Genomic DNA, 22,326 nt, shown 5'->3' with positions numbered 1-22,326 from the left:
GACTGATTCAAGCTGATAGAAGAGCAACTTTGACTGAAATAACCACTCGTTACAACCGAGGTATGCAGCAAAGCATTTGTGAAACCACAACACGCACAACCTTGAGGCGGATGGGCTCAACAGCAGAAGAGCCCACCGGGTACCACTCATCTCCACTACAAATAGGAAAAAGAGGCTACAATTTGCACAAGCTCACCAAAATTGGACAGTTGAAGATTGGAAGAATGTTGCCTGGTCTGATGAGTCTCGATTTCTGTTGAGACATTCAGATGGTAGAGTCAGAATTTGTTACCACTGTGAGCCTGGTGGTGGTGGTATAATGGTGTGGGGGATGTTTTCTTTCACTTTAGGCCCCTTTGTGCCAATTTGGCATTGTTTAAATGCCACAGCCTACCTTTGCATTGTTTCTGACCATGCCCATCCCTTTATGACCACCATGTACCCATCCTCTGATGGCTACCTCCAGCAGGATAATGCACCATGTCACAAAGCTTGAATCATTTCAAATTGGTTTATTGAACATGACAATGAGTTCACTGTACTGAAATGGCCCCCACAATCACCAGATCTCAACCCAATAGAGTATCTTTGGGATGTGGTGGAATGGGAGCTTCGTGCCCTGGATGTGCATCCCACAAATCTACATCAACTGCAAGATGCTATCCTATCAATATGGGCCAACATTTCTAAAGAATGCTTTCAGCACCTTGTTGAATCAATGCCACGTAGAATTAAGGCAGTTCTGAAGGCGAAAGGGGGTCAAACACAGTATTAGTATGGTGTTCCTAATAATCCTTTAGGTGAGTGTATATTCAAGTTACAGTTAAATAATGAATATTGGCTTAAAGTGCAGTCCCTCTGCATTCATTTCAGGGTATTCACTTCCTAATTGGAGGAAGGGTTTAGGAATTACAGCCCTTTAATGTTTAGCCCCCTTTGTTTCAAGGGACCAAAAGTAATTGGACAATTGACTCAAAAGCTGTTTCATGGACAGGTGTGGGCTATTCCTTTGTTATTTCTTCATCAATGAAACAGTTAAAAGGTCTGGAGTTATTTTCATGGTGTGGCATTCACATTTGGAAGCTGTTGCTGTGAACCCACAACATGCGGTCAAAGGAGCTCTCAATGCATGTGAAACAGGTCATCCTTGGGCTGCAAAAAATCAAATTTACAAATAAACAGTTTGCTATATTCTGAGAAAAAAAATAATGCACTGTTGAGCTCTGCAACACAAAAAGGACTGGATGTGTTGAAAAGACAAAAGTGTTAAATGATTGTAGGATCCTTTCCCCTTCACAACATCCATCCAAGGGAAGAACAGGTGGTAGGTATCATTATCCAAGAAGACTTCACGAGAGCAAATACAGAGGGTTCAACACAAGGTGCAAACCATTCATAAGCTTCAAGAATAGAAAGGCCAGATTAGACTTAAACATCTAAAAAAAAAGCCAGCTCAGTTCTGGAACAGCATTTTTTGGACAGATGAAACTAAGATCAACCTGTACCAGAATGATGGGAAGAAAAAGTAAGGAGAAGGCTTGTAACGGCTCATGATCCAAAGCTTACCACATCATATGTAAAACACGGTGGAGGCAGTGTGATGGCATGGGCATGCATGGCTTCCAATGGCACGGGGTCACTAATGTTTATTGATGATGTGACAGAAGACAGAAGCAGTCGGATGAATTCTGAAGTGTGTAGGGATATGTTGTCTGCTCATATTCAGCCAAAATCCGCAAAGTTGACAATGACCGAAAATACAGCGAAAGCAACCCAGGAGTTTTTTCAGGCAAAGAAGTGGAATATTCTGCAATGGCGGAAAATATTCCACAGCAATAAGTAAATAATATCTGTTTTAAAACCATCAATGACCCCATAAGGAGATCCTTTTTCCTTCCTGTCTTGCAACTCAATTCAGAAGGATTACTGTTTCTTTGATCTGTCTGGGTGCTTTATGAAATCATCCATAGAAACATCCACAGAATTCTCCATAGTATTATAATTATATTAAAGAGATAGAAAATGTCTGAATCAGACTTATTACATTAACTTTTCATGCTACATTTGACTCCGGAGCTAATTAAGGCCTGCCTAAACAAATTTCCAACGGCTGTATTTATTGGTTTTTAATTCTTTCGTTTGTAGAACATTAGTACATTTTTACTTTGATATTTAGAAAGCAATGTGTAAATCAATCACAAGAAAAGCCATTTAAATCACACTGTAATGAAAAATGGGAAAACATCTGAGCGAGATGATAATGTATGCAATCCACTCTAAATAATACATCAGTAAATAATAACAAAATACTAGGACAGTAAAATAAACTTTCACCTCTTGAAACGATATCTTTCCTTGTTGACCAGACCGCTATCCTGTGTTACAGCCACCCACAGACGAAATGTATATTTTCCCTTAAAGGAACCGTATGTAGGATTGTGGCTAAAACTGGTACTGCAATCACTTTAAAAATACTGTAGAGCGGTGTATCCCCTCCCCCTCCCCCCTGACTGGAGGTTGCCAGACAAGCTGCAGGATTGGGCAGAAACATAGGCTGCTTCTACGAGCTTCCAATGGCAAGTGACGACGAGTCGTACACAGTGTGTTTTTTTTCAGTTAATTATGTTTATGCTTAATTAACAGAAAGAGATATTTTGCGAAGTAATTATGTATTGCAAAAATTTACTAGTTGTCATTAGTCAAAAATAATCACAAATGGGTATGCTCGTATGTGAGAGTACATTGTTAGAACAGTAGCTGTTAGTCTAACTTGTAATGTTAGGTATCTGTCATTAACGTAAGTACAAGCACAAGCCTATGTCACTATGTGTAACCGATATCAAAGATACAGCTATTCATTTAGCTGACGCTATAAGTGAAAGCGGCCAGCTGTATTTTTTTACTTACCCTGCAGCACACGTCTATAACACTAAAATATGTGATGTGAAAGATTACATGACATTCTACTATTTTTGGCTGAAGAACTTGCATGAAAAACAAGTAGGCTACAAAACGTTCCAAGTGGGCCAACTTTTTTTAACGTCATAGGCTACACTGTGCTTTTTATTAGTGTTATGGACATTAGTCCATAAAAAGTTATTTTACCTTGGAATTGCGCCTAGTGCTTCCAAACCAACACTAACATAGTGCATAGCCCAAAAGGTAGATAATGTTTATTTTGAGTTAGGCTTCTGTCTCAATTACGATTCAAATTGCCATAATGGGCGTGCTAATGTTATTTTCTTCAGCGTCTCAGCATAAGGACAGAGAAACGGGCTCTGATAATGCATTGCTAATGTTAGCATACTTTGCACGAACATGCATAAGTTTGTTCGACTGTCATGAATATATGAACTGTCCATTGACATCAAGTACAAGTTAGTCAAACATAGATTAATCTTACTTGTCCAGGAGAAAATTAGCAACGTTGGCGTCTGTCTTCAAATTCTTCTCCGTTTTCAGCCGTCTCCATCTTTCAAAGACATCTCCTATACAAATTCTTGTTTTATTTCGGACTTTGTCACAACGAATTTCGGAATTATAACGAGGTCTTTTAGATTTTGTAACGTTAGACATTATTTATCCGACTAGAGTTAGGGTAGGTTAGAGCAGAGCTGGCAACCCGGATCCTGAAACATTACTGACTTTGTGATAGGTAGATAGATGGAGGCATCAGGCCAAAACACAACATGACAACATCAGTTGAGGGCTGCAACTCTCACTTCTAAATGACAATATCCTGGCCAGACTACTGTTGTCAGGGATATAAGTATTTGAAATGAACATGATTTCTTAATGTCTAGTGACACATCAGGGCCATTTTATGATTCATTGAAATAGATTACTTACATGCGGTTCCTTTAAATATTAATATTTGGTCAATGGATGTCACAAAGCATTAATCATTATGTACCATTGCACTTTATAGAGTTCATCACATATGAAGGTCCAGTGAGGAAATCTAAAGGTCAAAGAGCACAGAGCAGCCCTTTGCCACCTCCTATTATATTTTTTTATATATATAATTATTTCTATATCTCTTTCTTGGGTTTCTTGTTTTGAAACACTTTACCTGTAATCTTCCGTGTTATCGGGTTCCAAACCCGGGGTCTCTTGTGTATTGAGTGTATTGTGGAATTCAATCAAACTACTGGTCACCAAGACGTCTGCTAAATGTCATTCAAATAAAGTGAAGAATGTCTTTCCTTCAACCAGCGCCAGTAACTGTGGGTCATATTTGTGTGGTTATCCGAATGATAATTGCAGAACGGTAACAAAGTGTGCCTCCAGCCACTCATTACAACACAACTCACATTCTAACTGAGATGAGGGGTGCAAAGTTCTTAGGGAGTAGTGAATGTGTTAGGAATTAACAGCAAACAGATGATGTCCATATTGTTTTGTGGCTCTGTTTATTTCCAGTGTAGTTACATGTAGTCAGCAAAAGTCTTATCTTGGAAAACACAAGGATGAATCTCAGTAAAGAAACTTTGATGAAATGTTTTAAATTTGACTGGTTACCATTTGTGCCCGTACGAGAAATGTGGATAGTCATTAATGTGAAGATGCTGACAAATCAAGAGTGACCTGTTTACTCAAAGTAGTAATCCACAAAGAATGATGCAAATGTTAGCTAAACTATTTACAATATACAAGAAAAAAAAAAGGTTCAATATATTACCCAAAATGGGTTCCTCCACTAACCCCATAGAAGAACATTTTGAAGAAACATTTTGGGTTCCAGTTCAAAAACCTATCGGTGTTCTCCTATGGAGACAGCTGAAGAAGACTTTAGGAACTGTTTTTTCCTAGAGGTTAACATGGACATGGATTAGGCATGTCTAAATGTTTATATACTTCTTGTGGGTAAATAAAATCATCATTATTTGCAAGGTAACTGGATATTAAAATATTACATTTTACTGGAATTATTTTGGGGCTATGGAACTAACGTATGTTATGGCATATGGTACTGGCATACGGTAATGGGATATGGTACTGTAAGTCATTACCCACTGGACTATCTGTCCAAGAAAACCATGTGCAGGACTCAGATATTAGGCTTAAATGTAAATTCACTGCCAAACGTATTGGCACCCTTGATAAGCATGGAGCCAATAAGTAGAGGTGCCACTGGGAGTTTTCCAGATGTGGAAGATATTTTTTTGTAAAACTATGATCAATTTATTATTCAAGAGAACCAACACAGAGTACACATTTATATTTTTATATATATATATATTTATTTATTTTTACCAAGTTTTTATCCCCAGTTTTGTAATATTCTTGCCTCATCATAGTAACACCATATGTACAGGCCAATTCATTTCGAGGTACGTGTCCTCTGTTGCACATCTGAAGTTTACATTGAGTGACTACACCAAGTTTATAAGGGACACGCCAGAGGGAACAGTGTCCAGCCATTTTCCTTGATGGGCAGCACGGGTGCCTAGCTGCCACTTGAAGTCACTAGAGCACAATGAGGAAAGGCAACCATATTCCATTGATTGACTGCACTGCTCTCACTGCTCTCGGCGGGTCCCCTGGGCTGAAAAGTTCATTGTTAATGCAGATATAACTTAATATATGTTTGAATTAATCTGTAAGAATTTTTTGGCTTGGCAATCACTCTGACATCTAAATGTTTTTTTGTTGTTGAAAAAAACATAACTAATCTAAACACAATTGTTAGAATAACGCCTCCTTTCAACATGTTGATAAGAATGTTCATTATCTTATCATAGTGTGAGAGACCCACTCAACCTTCATTACACCAATCCATATTTAGGCTCCAAAGATCCAAATGTCAACAATCCCACCATTTTCAGTAAGCTCCTAGTCCAGATAACAGTTATCTTTCAGATTAATATAATCATCGGAAAAGACTTGCTGCATGTACTTAGATCTTTCCTTAGACACTATCTCGCAAAATCTTCATTCCAAATGATATGTTTGGCACAATGCTAACACCGCTCAAAGTTCGCAGTACCTACTGTCAAGCATAATGGTGGCAGCATCATGCTAAGGGTCTGCTTCTCTTCAGCAGGGAAAGAGCTCTAGTCAAGATAGAGGGGACATTGCATAGCATTCAAACGCTGCTATCCTCTGACAAACAGCTGAAGTTAAAGAACATTTTTATATTTCAACATAACAATAATCTGATGCATGAATTGAGGAATTTGTCTAAAAAATGAATAACAATGTCTTGGAATGGCACATTCAGAACATGGACATAAATCCTATAGAAATTCTTTTGACAAACTTTAAAAGGGCTGTTAAAAGGAAATCCCCTTGCCATTTGACTAAGCTTGAACCTTTCTGCAAAAAAGAATGGGATAACATTTCTAAATCCCGACGTGCTAGGTTGACTGAGACTTATCCAAACAGACTTTCTGCTATAATTGAAGCAGTAGGTGCTCCCACAAAATATTAGTTGTGGGTTGTGCACACAGTGCAATTAAAGCATTGACAATTTGTAATAATTCAATTGAAATGTATTAATAGAAAGACCACACCCAGTTATACTTGTTGTACGTGTTCTTTTAGGGTTCTTGGACCCGTGTGCCCAAATAGCATTTTTGAAGCGTTCTCCAGCAGTGATTGTTGTATAGTCCTACCGCAATGGACATGATGATAGAATTGAAGAAGGTAAAAGCGAACACTGAATAATTTCTAAAACTTAGTCAACTGAGGTTTGAATGGAGTTGTAAAGTGGAGTTGTAAAGTTTAAAACCTTTGCTCTTGTTATCCCTGTGTGTGTGTGTGTGTGTGTATGCGCGCGCGCATGTGTGTGTGTGTGTGCGCGTGTGCATCTGCATGGGTGTGCCGGTGTGTGTTTGGGTGTGCCGGTGTGTATTTATGCACGTGTGTATGTGTGTGTGTGTGTGTGTGTTGTAAACGGTGAACCCAAGGCTTGGCAAACAGTAAAGGACAAGCCCTGCTGCTATCATATGTCTATGTGTGGAGGGAGGAGGTGTTGAGGGGGGGGAGAATGCTCTGGCTGAAGGGTTTGGTTATATTAATAAGGCCATCCGCCTGCAAATCCATAGGCATCAGTCAGTCTTCTTCCGACCGTGAACTCTGCTCTGCGGTGCGGTGGAGGAAGATCAGCAGGGATGGAACTGCCCAATAAGGAATACATGATAAGGCGCCGCTGTGACAGTGCAGGTGAGAGCTTTAACCGTTAAAGAAAAAAGACTAGTCTTCAGAGAGAGAGGGGAGTCGGAAGTGCTATAAGAGTGTACAGTAATATAAATCCAAGTTAACTCTGCTGCTTCAGTGCTTTCCATATGCACATGATGTTATGGGCACATGTTGTTCGAGGAACTGAGCACAGCGGCACAGAAATACATGCACGTATAAATAGACTGAGCGGATTGGAGTTACAGCCTTTAAAAAAACGCTACAGGAGACAGGACAACATCTTTTCTGGAGTACCAATTTTGAGCTGTGTGGATTGAAAAATAATGGACAGACAGACCAAATGGGCAAGGACTTGGGAAGGTCTGTCTGTCACTCTGGTAACTCTGCTATGTTCTGTTGTTTACCTGAAAATCCCCATACAGCAGTAGCATCAGCTTTGCTCATGCGCTCTGTTGATAAACAGTATAATTGACAGAGTCCAATATAGTAGCTGTCTGATAGGGAGTGAATGGTACTAGCCTACTATTTATCTGAAATAATTTATTAGTGGTTGAATGGTTAACATGTTTTCTGATATTATGACTGATGATAAGACTGAGGATAAAGCTCTCAGGAACATGTTTGTATATATATATATATATATATATATATATATATATATATATATATATATATATATATATATATTTTACTTTAAAACGGTGTGGAAAACAGTAACACAGTAAAACAGATAATTAACAGTAATCGTATTTTATACAGTCGATTATACACAATTATTTCCTTATCTCCCTTCATTTCAAACCTTACTTTCATCAGATTTATTTTAGCAAATAAGTCTAAAACCTTTTTTTTTCAGACTGTCATAGGTCCAACTGAAAAATACTGTTAGATAAACACATCACTTTTGCACATGTTGGGGTCATTTAGCAATATTTAACACTGACCCTTAAGTAGGTCCTGATCAAATCATCACGGTCTGTACTGGGACAGGAGTCCAAAATATCATGACACGTTAATGCCAAAATGCCAAAAATATCTCTTGGCATTAACATGTTGTGCTACATGGAATGTAACCCCTGTTTACAGTTCCATAGTAAAGAGATAGAAATAGAAACTAAGAATCCCTGAGTTTTCAGGAACACACACACTTAACTGTGTGTAGCAGACTGGGCTGCTCACTGCACAACAGCTAGAGCATCTGACCAGTTACTGAAAGGTTGCTAGATCCAATTACAGACGTGGTAAATTAAAATGCTGTGTTCTGTGTAACACTGTATTTGAGCAAAACAGTTGACATGAATTGGTGGTTTACGTTTCTGCTATTGGGACTAAAATCAATTGAGGTTTAGAGCAGCTGCTCGGTCATAGCTCAATACTCAGCAGGTCCTATACATCTATCCCTGACACTATTGTCATGCCAGGCTAAATTCCTGCCAAGCTAAACAAAGTCAGAAGGGACAGCATGTTCCTCTCCCGGGCTCTACAAATAAAAACCCATTGAGACTGTGATCATAACTGTATCTGAAAAGAAAAACCAACGCCTGTGCTGCAAAATATCCAATTTGTAACTTTTAGTGGTGAAAGTAGTCTGTGGGCCAATTGGAAATGATCATCATGATCCAGTTTTCTTTACAGAGCCATTACAAACATCAGCTAACTTTAGCCACCACTAGCTCAAAATCAATAGAATTAATCAGAGCTTGTGAACTAATGGCCAAATGACATTTATGTAAAATCAATCCAAACATGGAGTTAATTTCATGTTTTGACTGAATCATGAATTACGGTTTGTGTTTTGATTTTCATGTTGGGCAACCATCATATATCAAGTCAAAAAGATGTAATTCACCTTTAACCTGCCAACTGAAAATAGTCTGCCACAGTGTTATGGTGTAGCAAGTAATTACATTTCTACCATTTCTTTGCACCCGTGTTGTGCTCTTTACTGTGTCTAACTTGGTGTTTCGTGCTGCAATGTTACCACTTTGTGTGGTTGTGATGTTGTACGGTGGCCAGGTGGTTTCATCATGCAGTGGTAATGCCAGGTTTTGTTCTGACATGTTATGCTGTGTCATTACATAGTGTTGTGGTGTCGTGTGCTCAAGGTTACTTGCTGTTGTATTTCTGCTGATGCCGGTTTATCCTACATTCTTTCATCACCACAGATCAGTTAGTCCATGGCTCATAAGTTTGTCAACTCTTGTCTAATTCTTTAATCTGCTTAGTTCACCATGACTTTGGTCGCCTCTAATACAAGTCAAATATCTTAAGGAGAAGTAATACAGCAGCAAACTTGGGCTGGAACTGTTTTGCCCGTTTGTTTGCTTCTACAAGCTAAAATCATGTATCCGTAACCAGAGAGCCAGTGATCTTTCACCTGGAAAAGAAAGCTGTGAACTCTGACTTCCAGTTGCCATCTTGTGGTGTTCTTGTGGAATACCACACAGTTTAGGAAAAATAGAAATGGTTTCACAACACATACTGTTTTCAAACATTTAAGGTGGTTAAACTGTGGATTTTTGATGAGCTTGTTCTTCAAAATACTGAGGTCTTTAGGGTTTTTAGTGCTATGTAACGGCCAAAACAGACTTGTGTAACTGTGATTCCTCCTCCCTTTTGCTGGCTGAATAGCCCTGGTTGGAGTTCCTTGTAAAGTAGCTCCTCTCTGGCCATATTACTCACGAAATGCTGAGCATCATCAAAACAGGAACGGCTACAGAGAGCATCCCAAAAGTAACCCTGTTACCCACAGACCTCCTGGTCCTAAGTCGTGCATTACATAAGAACTGTTCCATTTGGAGCTCAACCTTAAAGGTCCTCTCCGTATGTCCTCGCTCTTCCCTCCTCCCTTTTGTCTCCTTCTCCTTGGCAACAGTCAGGTGACAGAGTTCATTGTGGCAAGCTGTTGTGTTGCTACTCGCCTCCCTCACACACATACACGCTCGCTCGGCTGCACAGGGCACAGGGGGACTGTCTGTCTGTCTGTCTGGGCTCTCCAGAGTGCCGACATGACCACAGAACAGGAGAAGATTGAGCTCCAGCAAACTCCGCTGCTCAAGATCTGGGTGCCATGGTTGGGGATAGGAGGCTGCAAGATAAGCCGCCGGAGAGGCTGTAAGTGAGAACGACTCTTTCTTGATTTCCCCGCTGGCTCACGCCTTCAGTATATGTTGGTCTATCCCTTGCTCTGTCTGTCCCTGTCAGTTTATCTCTACTTTTCCAATTATAAGCAACAGGAAAGTTATCTGAAATCCCAATTGACATTCAGATCCATTCCGTGGCTTCTACAGCATTCCTCTGTCCTTTACATTCTCCATGCATGAGAATAGCTTGATTACACTCACTCATGGCAGGCAGGTAAGCTGGAAGCTGTGTCTCAGTGGTAGAAGTGGGCCAGGGAATTAGGCCACCAGTGCTGCACTCTGCTGTCCTGCTCTAACAAGGTCCGATGACCTGGGTGGCATTACCACATGGCCGGAACAGGCAACTGAATTAAGCCACAGGACTTTGAACACTGCAAATTAATGACAATTTAGCCCCAAAATACAGAATATTATAAAATGACAACAATTGAAAACATTCCTACCAATTACATTTGGGAACAGATTCTATACTTTAAACACACTATAATGTAAATTATCTTTAATACTTTCCAATTAGGAAAATATTTAATTAGGTTTATTTTTTTAATTGACTGGCATTGAAATGGAATTGACCCAAACTCCACTTAAAATGCATCTGAAAGGTATTGGGAAGTTCAGAAAATCATCAGACCAAAAATATTTAATGTTGAAAAGAAAGTCATAGTGATTGCTTTTCAGTACTTACTTAATGTGGACTATCAAAACATTGGCGCAACCTCCAAATAGGTGTTTAGTGTGAGAATTCACTATTTTAGGTACACAGTAAAGCCAAGCGAGGGAGTCTTTTGACATGGACTTCTTGTGAGTTAGCGAAATTGAAAAGCTTTCATAACAACAAATTCCTCACATAGCGTAGCGTCTATGTGTATGGATCGGATGCCACCTGCTGGTGTGGGCTTCCTGATTTGTTTTGCAAGACGGATGCCTTGCTTCAATAAAGCTACTTGAAACATGATCCCAGAAGTGGTGTAGACCACACATGCCAGGACCAAGGCCACCACAGGAAATATCCTGGAACCGGGGTGCTCACAGATGTCTGGGGATTTGTGCAAAAGCTGGTAATTGTTTTTCAGGGCTGAGTTTAAGGACTTTTCTCTAGCTAAGGGCCTGGAGATGAAAACAGCACTGTATAATCATTACACCGAGCATTGGGAAAATGGACTACAGGGGAAATGTTAGAAACCTGGTCGTTCATATAAAACCAATTTAATGATTTGTAAGATCTTTAATATACAGAAGGTCCATTCACTTATAGTTATTGTGTGTGTGTGTGTGTGTGTACTCATCTGAAATGTGGGCTGATTATAATGCATTAGATAGTTCATTCAAGTTCTTTGTGACCAGTGTAATTTCTCACGGATGGACATGCCATTGGAAGACATTCCAGTCGTACGTTTTCCCCCCTAAAGTCCCAAAACAGCGTAGAACATATCAGCAGTTAAACAAGAAGTACACAAGACAGAACGGTCAAGAAATCACATGGAACATTTTCTTTACAATCTGTCACAGCTGTAACAGTAGGGATCTCCAAGTGGACGTGTGTAACGGCAATATTTTGCTGATGCTATTAATCTTGCCAGTAGCATCTCACTTGTGGCAACATCATAGATCTGTGGACCCTGGGTGCAGCCTGACACGCTCATTTTCCCACTTAAAACCGGGTGCCTTTCCTGTGGGAACTGTGGTATCTGGCTTGTCTATTTTGGGCCAGTCACACTTTCATCCTACCCCCCGGTTCAATGCGATTTTGAGCTCCAGTAGAATGTACAGTGGTCGGGCAGGAGACGGGGCTTGTTCCATGAGCCTCTCCAGTGCTCCAAACACTGCAGGCGTGTGGCCACTGAACTCATGTTTGGAGTTGTTTTTGGCCAGAATTCAGGCATCCCGCTCTCTGTGATATTCTCCTACAAAAAGACGCTATTATGGTCCTCAGGTTCCTATTGACTCTTTCAATAAGGTTTCGTCTGCGGATGGTAGCTGGTGGTCAGCTTTTGTACCACTCCTCACTTCGCAGAGGTCTGAGTGGAATGTGCTCAGGAACATTGCGACCTCCCATCTTGTCAAGAACTGAGCCTATAATTTTTTGACATGTGCTGTCACTGAGGGGAAAAGTTTGTGTGAAGTAGAAAACGTTTTGTGAAGTAGAAAGATTTCCTCTGTTCTTTCAGTTGGAAAATAGTCCCATAAAATACATTTTTTTATTATGTGTTCAGTCCTACCTCCTATACTTCTGTGGATTGCAGAAAACTCCACAGGTTTGTACTGCTGACATTTTGCACTCTTTCACAGACAACTGTCCCGATAGTTTGTAATCACCTTGTAATCAATCACAAAGCTTTGTAATTATAAGTTCCGTATGCATTGGTCTGGACCGTGGAAAATTGATGTTCCTTGTTCTTCAACATTAATTAGTGGTATCACTTTGTTCAGCTATCCAGCTCCTGACAGGGCCTGCGAGGACTGTGGACAATATTCCAATCGGCTCTACATCCCAAACAGGTACCTTACGTCACGGTAACAGAAAGTTTTCACAGTGTTCAACGAAATCCTTATAGTATTTTTGTACTTTAGCTTAGTTAACCGCGATTTACGTTCAGTATGAACTAAATGCGTGCAATTACGTTTGCTGTCAACATATCTCCAGAGCTATTGGTACAGTATTTGCTTACTCGCTTTTACGATGCTCCTTAACGTTTCGCTATTATGTTGGTCCTTAACGTAATCGATTCAAAATGTTACGAATTACTGAATAACGGTTACCAGTTAAGGTCAGTTTTTGGGACAAGGTTTGACAACACAGTACCGGCGTTAGGATGAAGGTTAGGTTACAGTTAAGGTTATGCAGTGCTGTGGTTAGGATGAAGGTTAAGGGTAACGTTACAAAATCAGAGAATCTCTTGTGTAAACAACCCATTTCCCCAGCAAAAACGTATCTCGCCTCTGGTTAATAACTGCCCCTAGCGGCCGGTTTCCGATGGTAAACAGCACCTCTCATGTTGACACTGAACGTAATTCCGTGTCATTCAGGACCAATAACACTGGGATATGTTGATATTTAACGTAATAGAACTGCTGATGTCTTCATACTGAACATATCGCATTTTCCAAAATAGTTACATATGCACGTTATTCCTGCGATGATGCATTGGGAAAGAGAACGGGAACGTCCTCTTAAAATGCCACTGACATGGGGTAGGACTGCACAATATTCTATATATTAATCGGATGTTTGCGGATTTCACCTCTTCTTCCACTTTTCATCCATTTTTAACATACATTCCACTGCTTGCTCCAGCTGGACTAGTGCGTTTTTCCATTTTCTATGTTTCTAAATAATAGCTCCACATTTTCCCTGACAATGTTTTTTTCTTCTGTGAAGCCCTAAAATCATTCTCCATAGGGTTTATTCATTGTGTAGTGATACTTCAACAGTGTGGTTGACGTCGTGGAAAGACGGTGTTGTGCTGCCTTGTGACTGCCTTATTATTGACTGCCTTATTATGTACAGTTGCACCCGTGAAAGGCAGACTTCGGGGAAATATGGCAAAACATGCAGATCCTGCAGTGTTTGCATGTCATTTTGTAAAGATGAGGTGAGCAAGAGACTCTGACTATGATGAACTGGGCCACATCACAGATTTGTACAGCTCAATGGTTGGGCCAGAGAGGGTTTTGCATTTTCAACTGATTGTCAGAAGACAAACAAAGCTACCTTGACTCAAGGGCAAGATACAATATAAAGAGTAGTGCAGTTAAATAGAGAATGTCTATTTTTTTTTTTAAAACACACTACAGCCAATCAACACAGTAGCTGAAGCTCTACTTAGGACAGGAAATGCATTCCATGGGGTGATGTCAAACATATTGTGTCATTACTAAGTGGGGGTCGAGCACAACTTAAGATCCTGGCGAGTGCAACTCGTGCGGTGCTGCACAAAGTGCAGCGGTGCCCCAAGTGGCCCTTAACCAAACGGCAGCTGTTGAGTGCACATGCCGATCATTGTCAACCGCCCAGGGGAGCCTGTGCCAGGAGATGTGCAGCGTGCCACACGGAATGCGCCTGTAGCTTTCCCGGCATGTGTGAAAGCCCACCTGGAGATGTACGAGTGTAACGGCCAGGTCACACCAGAGACTGAACAGACGCCCTGGATAAGCAGTATGGCCGTGGTTGCCAAGCCAGACAAGATCTGATTATGCATGGATCCAAAGCCCCTTAATCAGGGCACTTAAAAGGTCCCACAACCTGATGACAACATTAGAGGATTTGTTGTGTAAACGGCCAGAGGCACGAATGTTTACACTGGTTAGTGCAAGAGATGACCTTTTCTACTGTAAACTCAGCGAGGACAACAGCCAGGTGGCAGCATTCTGGGCGCCATGTGGAAGGAAACAATGGCTGTGGGAGACCTTCAGGGTCTCTGCGGGTCGGGGGCTTAACGTCAATCCACACTGTACAGGTACAGGAGGGACCACCTGTACAGGAGGCACGCAGACAGATGGGGCTCCTACTTCGGCTCAGGGTGTCTTCGGGAGCACTAAGGGGCTGAGGTTCTGGCCCAAGTTCCCACTCTGGCTGAACATGAGACGTGGCATTCAGTGTGCATGGACCTATTTTTCAAATGCAGGGATAGACTTGCATAAAATGAGGGACTGTTTCTCACTGTTGTCCTCCCAAAAACAGCTCTAGAATGTACTTAACGCAATTGAGTTGTGTGGTTGTTCCACCTAGCTTATTAAAATGTGTATACACTAACGATGAGGGGCTCTGGATAAGAGCGTCTGCTGATTGTAATCAGGCAGGTTTCCGGGTGGAGGTGGAGCCACAGGCCAGACGTTTCACCATGCACAGTCACCAGGCATTGCAGGTTCCTGTTTCCCCATTACAGACAAGCAGACGGTGTAACCACAACCAATGGGGGTGCTTTGACTAAGTGAAATTCAGAACGTGCAGTCAGCAAGCCAATGGAGAGGCAGGGTCAGAGGTCAGGCTAGTGAAAGGCTTGCACCAGAGGGCCTAGCTAGATGGTCCGGACTTATGGTTAGCTGTGTTGCCGTGGCACAGCATGTCCACACAGGGGACGGACAGTATCCCTGCAGAGTGTCTCAGGTCAGCCAGCTGGCTGCAGCCCTCTGGTTGTGGGCATGTCCTAGAAAGTCACACCCATGAGGAGGATTGCCCCATCCGACCTTTGCACCCCACCAAACCCTGGGCGCTGCTGAGGGAGTTTGGCCCGCCCTCTGACGGACCGGTGTGCCCCGATTAACAGATCTCTGTCCCCTGGTGTCTTCTGTGTTGATAAGTGAGAATTAGTCTGGCATTTGATATACGCTCACGGGCAAACACTGATGCCCACACAGGTACGCATGCATGAACACACAGACAATGTGTGTGGTGTTAACTCTTACCATGGATGTGCCTAATTGCGGTGTAAGTGCACAGATAACACTTTCTATTGTCCATTTACTATTACTACTGTAACGCTAAGATTTCATATTCATCCACAGGCATGTACAGTGGATTCTAAGGGTATTTTCTCCCCTTTTCTTCAGCCTCCGTGCCTCAGCTGACCAACTCCCCCACATTGATTGTGATGGTTGGACTGCCTGCCAGGGGGAAAACGTACATATCCAAAAAGCTCACCCGCTACCTCAACTGGATAGGGTTTCCAACCAAAGGTCAGTTCACAACCAAACACTTGCTAAATTCAATGAGCTCAGGTGTGTTCTCTAGTGCTCTTACACATCAGTGAGGACTGAGGTTTATTTATCTTTCTCCCTCCTGCCCTCTATCATCTATCCCCATATTGTCTAGTGTTCAACTTAGGCCAGTATCGCAGGGACGCAGTCCAGACCTATAAAAACTTTGAATTCTTCAGGCAGGACAACAAGGAAGCCATGCAGATTCGCAAGTAAGAGATGCTGCAGGTTGGGGGGGGGTTACACTGTCTACTGTATGTTATTGATGTTATGTTATGCCATTCGTGTGTGTCGTTTATGCATGTAATTTGTGTATATTAAGTTATTAATGTTATGTATATTAATAGTGTTATTTCATTTTATGTGTGCTATTGCTGTATGGCCAGGGCTATGCCTGAAATTGCACTTAATCCCTTACATTTTATATTTTGCCAACGCTTTTTCAGCTTGATGTAAGTAGCACAGCACTATGTAGGCAGTTATATTCTGGGCTTGCTAGGCTGTGACTGTGGTAACTGGTGCATAGATCATGTAACAATTGACTTGATACGTGTTCTTGTGTAATGTCTCTCTATGGTTTCCCAATCCTATGATTTCCCACTGTGTTTTCTCAGGGCCTGCGCATCAAATGCCCTTAAAGATATATGCATCTACTTTTCAAAGGAAAATGGACAAGTAGCCGTGAGTAAGAGGACAACTTAAAACTGCCTCGTTGACGGTTGGCGAACAGACGCACCATGACTTACACATGACTGAGACATACTTGAGGTGGACCGAGCAAACCAACTTCAAACGTACCGTGCAGACACCCTGTTCTTGACATACTGTACTTCAGTTCCTCCTGAGTAAATAGGGGCTTTTGACGGCTACGGGACCTAGAGGTTGTATCAAGGTTAAATAGCTACGCACTGTGCCCATAGTTCCACGACAGTGTGCTGTGCCAATGAGTGAAATGGACTTTTTTAGTCAAACATCTCCCCTCTTCCCTCCAGGTGTTTGATGCCACCAACACCACACGGGAGAGGAGGGTATCCATTGTGAGCTTTGCCAAGGAAAAAGGCTACAAGGCATGTTCAGGCCAACCGCCCTGCTGCTTTACTACCACTACATTAAGTGTTCCGATGGTGACGTACATTACAGGTTAAATAACCACTGGAGAAATGAACACAGTTGACTTTCTCTGAACGACTGAATTTTTCCACACAGGTGTTTTTCGTTGAGTCCATTTGCGACGATCCAGACATCATCGCGCAGAATATCACAGTGAGAAAAATCTAACTTTACTCTCAGTCTCAGATACCAGAGTTGCCTTTGTAGGATGACAAATTCAGTAAGTTAAATTCTTTCGACATGGACCGCTTCCTTCAGGAGGTCAAGGTGAGCAGCCCCGACTACGTAAACTGTGACAAGGAGGAGGCGCTGGCTGACTTCCTTAAACGCATTGAGTGCTACAAGCAAACGTATGTGCCTTTGGATGATGAAAAAGACAGGTAGAGTCCTCTTCTGCTAATAGACTCTCAGCTAGCCTCATCCCAGGTCAGTCTGTGTTGTCGTTCCAGCTCAAGCTTCATGTGGTCAGCTTCTCTCCGTGAAAGAGAGAAAAGGGACTTTGTTGTCTAATACCTGTGAAACACGCACACGTTAGTGCCCTGAATCATAAAGTTCTCTTTCTGTGTCTTTTCCTTATTTCCCTACAAAGGAACCTGTCTTACATAAAGATCTTCGACGTGGGCTCTAGGTATCTGGTGAACCGCGTACAAGACCACATCCAGAGCCGGATCGTCTACTACCTCATGAACATCCACGTCACGCCGCGCTCCATCTACCTGACGCGGCATGGCGAGAGCGAGCTGAACCTGCTGGGTCGCATCGGAGGAGACTCGGGACTCTCGCCCCGTGGTCACAAGGTCAGCAGGGGGGGGGGGGTTTTCATGATGTTCATCTTGGCATCCAGGCGTTACAACTAACGTTCTAATGTAAAGACAGTCACCAGAGAACAAGATGACATAATTGGTTTCTATGCTGATAATGGCATGGTCCCACCCAATCACTCAATCGATCAGCCTCACCCATACCTTGACAAGAACAACCCGTTTTAGATTGGAGCATGCTCTATGCAGCATAGAGTGTGGTGGAATTCTCACCAGCAGGCGGAGCTTAAACTGCTCCTGCAGGATTTCTTGTAAATGGAGATTACATGCACCTCCAGATTAAACTAGGCTTGATTGCAATGGAAGAACTCACAAGAATATCCCACCAAATTACTTGATCTGTCTTTATAACCCCTTTCAAGTACTGTTACCCGAGACAGTTGGTGTACATTTTCTTCTCCTACCTCCCATGAAAGCTTTGAAAATTGGAAGGCTGCATTAATGTAGAAGTTCTTACTAGATCTGCATTCATCCTGACTATGAATAAGAGAATCTGCTAAATGACTAAAATGGAAAATGCTGATAACCCAATTGTCTATATTGAGATAATGTTCTTTTAAAGACAGTTGTATTTAATGGATTACATGATTTGCACACGAATGAGACTAGAGAGTGGTTTTCAACATCAACTTTAGTTCTCCTCAATAAACACATTGGGTATATGTCCATGGTAAATGCTTCAGATAGATAGATAAATCACCTCTAGTCTGCTCACAAAATAAAGTTGAAATTGTCTTGAATGTTGTCTGCATTCAAGACTAAGTAATAACTTGACATCTGCATTGTGGAAGAAAAAATCACTGGATGTTATAACTTGCAATTGGGGGGGGGGGGAAGTAAACACTCTCGCTGCTTGTGACCATTGTTTCCATGTACAGTATGCTGCTTCCCTGGGGAGCTTCCTCAAGGGTCAGAACATAAAGGATCTGAAGGTCTGGACTAGTCATATGAAGAGGACCATCCAGACAGCAGAGCATCTGGGGGTCCCCTATGAACAGTGGAAGGCCCTCAATGAGATTGATGCAGTAAGTCAGTGTTCACTGCTAAGTTGAAGTACATTCTATGTATGTACCGCACAAAGAGTACACAGTGAATGTCTGATCAGTGGGGCTCAAACCCTGGTCCCCTGCATACCACCGCATCGTGTGTAGTGGCCTACTTAGCTGAAGTACTGTAGCGGCATCGCCCTGAAGAGGAGCTGAAACGCATGTCTTTGGGTCGCTCGCAGACAACGCCACTGCACACTTGTTCCTCCACAGGGTGTGTGTGAGGAGTTGACATATGAGGAGATCCAGGAGAAACACCCTGAGGAGTTTGCCCTTAGGGACCAAGACAAGTACCGCTACCGTTACCCCAAGGGTGAGGTAGGACCTGCTTCACGAATGAATCACGGCTTACCAAATGACTCACTGCTTACAAAATGAATCACTACTTACCAAACGGATCACTGCTTACAAAATGAATCACTGCTGAGCAAATGAATCACTGCTGACCAAATGAATTCGCTGCTTACCAAATTAATCACTGCTTACCAAATGCATGTTATATCACCTTAGTAGTGAACTTTAGAACACCTGATAATTTTTGTAGAACACCTAGCCAACTTAGGAGAACACCTAGCCATATTACAACACCTAGCCATCTTAGGAGAACACCTAGCCATATTACAACACCTAGCCAACTTAGGAGAACACCTAGCCATATTACAACACCTAGCCAACTTAGGAGAACACCTAGCCATATTACAACACCTAGCCATCTTAGGAGAACACCTAGCCATATTACCACACCTAGCCAACGTAGGAGAACACCTAGCCATATTACAACACCTAGCCATCTTAGGAGAACACCTAGCCATATTACAACACCTAGCCAACTTAGGAGAACACCTAGCCATATTACAACACCTAGCCATCTTAGGAGAACACCTAGCCATATTACAACACCTAGCCAACTTAGGAAAACACCTAGCCATATTACAACACCTAGCCAACTTAGGAGAACACCTAGCCATATTACAACACTTAGCCAACTTAGGAGAACACCAAACCATAATACAACACCTAGCCATCTTAGGAGAACACCTAGCCATATTACAACACCTAGCCATCTTAGGAGAACACCTAGCCATATTACAACACCTAGCCATCTTAGGAGAACACCTAGCCATATTACAACACCTAGCCAACTTAGGAGAACACCTAGCCATATTACAACACCTAGCCAACTTAGGAGAACACCTAGCCATATTACAACACCTAGCCATCTTAGGAGAACACCTAGCCATATTACCACACCTAGCCATCTTAGGAGAACACCTAGCCATATTACCACACCTAGCCATCTTAGGAGAACACCTAGCCATATTACAACACCTAGCCAACTTAGGAGAACACCTAGCCATATTACAACACCTAGCCAACTTAGGAGAACACCAAACCATAATACAACACTTAGCCAACTTAGGAGAACACCAAACCATAATACAACACCTAGCCAACGTAGGAGAACACCTAGCCATATTACAACACCTAGCCAACGTAGGAGAACACCTAGCCATATTACAACACCTAGCCAACGTAGGAGAACACCTAGCCATATTACAACACCTAGCCAACGTAGGAGAACACCTAGCCATATTACAACACCTAGCCAACGTAGGAGAACACCTAGCCATATTACAACACCTAGCCAACTTAGGAGAACACCTAGCTAGTCTAGTAGTTGAAACGTATAGAGGGGGATCTGAGTGACTGCGAAAGATAGTTTCACAATGCTGAGGTGGAAAGAAAAAAAGCAATAGTGTGTTATGGTTCATGTCCGTGTGATAAAGATATATTGGCTTTCCTCTCTCCACCGAAGTCATATGAAGACCTGGTCCACCGGCTGGAGCCTGTGATCATGGAGCTGGAGAGGCAGGAGAATGTGTTGGTCGTGTGTCACCAAGCCGTCATGCGCTGCCTGCTGGCGTACTTACTAGACAAAACCTCAGGTACCGTGCATTAAGGACCCCAAAACATGGGTTTATTTGGCTCTGTCTCATGATATTTGAGTTTGCAAATCACTAAGAATCAAGTATGGCTCATGTTTTCTCTCCGTAGATGAGTTGCCGTACCTAAAATGTCCTCTTCACACGGTGCTCAGACTTACGCCCGTGGCCTACGGTATGTTCTGCAGTCAGCCTGGACTTTAACACGTCGCTGTTCTGGAACTTTCTCACTCATGGATCTTTCCTCAGGGTGCAAAATGGAGAACATTTTCCTGAACGTTGAGGCGGTCAACACACACAGAGAGAGACCTGTGGTAAGATTTGACAAGACGTGCCTGTTCCTTCCCACCATGATGAAAACGTTTTATTAGATATCCCACAAATCTAATGGTGTGAATCCATTTGTGTCTTGTTGTTGTTGTTGTTGTTTACTTTTCATATCCAGATTCATTCATTGTAAGATAGCTGAGACAACCACATAAAGCAAATAAATCATTTCGCAATAATAAAATCATAAGCATTTGTCAGTGCTAGTAGAGAAAATTGCAAGATTCTTGATGCTACTAAGATTTTTGTTGTTGTTGTTGTAGAATGTGGACGTAACTAGAGATCCAGCAGAGGCCCTGAAGACTATTCCTGACCATTTTTGAATACTTGAAACTGCATACTTGTGAGGATATACTAGGGCTACATACTGCAGATACTATATAGCAATATTATCTATATTCATATTCATAATCAATGCAAGTATGGCTTTGTACCTTTTCAGATTAAACTTAAAGCGGTAAGTGGAAAGCAGAATAAAGTGAGAGAAGACTGGCGGAATGCAAAATGACACCCTACTGCCTACAGAAACAAAAAGGGGAAAATGGACTAAAGCCCAGTATTAATGTTGTTAACTTCCTAAATTTGCCAAGAAATGTATTTCAGTCTGCTGTCTGACCCAGGTGTCTCATACCAGCCATTTGGGGGGGGGGGGGGGGGGGGGGGGTTGCCTGTTGCCATATAGTATTGTCATGAGATTGTGGATGTGGCCTAACATGTTGAGAAAATGTTTCAAATGTTTTCTTTGTACATTTTGGGATTAGGCAACTGCAGATATTGGGGTGCTTTGGACTACTGGGTAAATGAAATTGACAGTATGTGCAAACAGTTAACAATTCCAGTAAACCGTTAAATTAATAAACAACTATTCTTATTATAATACTTTTGTCTTTCATGATGACATGGAAACTGTCAGCACAATGATCAGCTGGAAATACATTGGAGGAGTCTATTGTCTTGGATAGATATGCAACATAATGTTAATAACACATTTCTAAGTCAACTTTTTTTGAAATATATATATTTTTTTGAAATCATCCTCCTAATGGAAGGATTGTTGTCATATATTTTACATCTGTAGATAAAAGCATGGTAGACA

At 41.8% G+C, this 22,326-nt stretch overlaps 1 protein-coding gene across 8 annotated transcripts; it reads left to right on the top strand.

The window, feature by feature from the left end:
* The first annotated feature begins 6,977 nt into the window (after positions 1-6,977).
* pfkfb1 (6-phosphofructo-2-kinase/fructose-2,6-biphosphatase 1) lies at positions 6,978-21,730 on the top strand. 8 transcript variants are annotated; one of them, XM_010875186.3, is made up of 16 exons: positions 9,994-10,257; positions 12,717-12,785; positions 15,837-15,962; positions 16,099-16,195; positions 16,598-16,664; positions 16,976-17,050; positions 17,190-17,246; positions 17,352-17,473; positions 17,683-17,890; positions 18,793-18,939; positions 19,174-19,278; positions 20,777-20,906; positions 21,016-21,078; positions 21,153-21,217; positions 21,494-21,573; positions 21,673-21,730. In XM_010875186.3, exons 1-15 carry the CDS (start codon positions 10,152-10,154, stop codon positions 21,551-21,553), a joined length of 1,497 nt encoding a protein of 498 aa, XP_010873488.1. In that variant the 5' UTR covers positions 9,994-10,151; the 3' UTR covers positions 21,554-21,573; positions 21,673-21,730. The 8 variants fall into 8 exon arrangements, with proteins under 8 accessions (XP_010873491.1, XP_019907272.1, XP_012991879.2 ...); XM_010875191.3 differs by lacking the exon at positions 9,994-10,257 and adding an exon at positions 11,551-12,541; XM_010875189.3 differs by lacking the exons at positions 9,994-10,257; positions 12,717-12,785 and adding an exon at positions 6,978-7,167.
* Positions 21,731-22,326: the final 596 nt, after the last annotated feature.

Source organism: Esox lucius, chromosome 12 (assembly GCF_011004845.1).
Source record: "Esox lucius isolate fEsoLuc1 chromosome 12, fEsoLuc1.pri, whole genome shotgun sequence".
Classification (NCBI taxonomy): Eukaryota; Metazoa; Chordata; class Actinopteri; order Esociformes; family Esocidae; genus Esox; species Esox lucius.
This window is presented reverse-complemented; position numbering and strand designations above follow the sequence as displayed.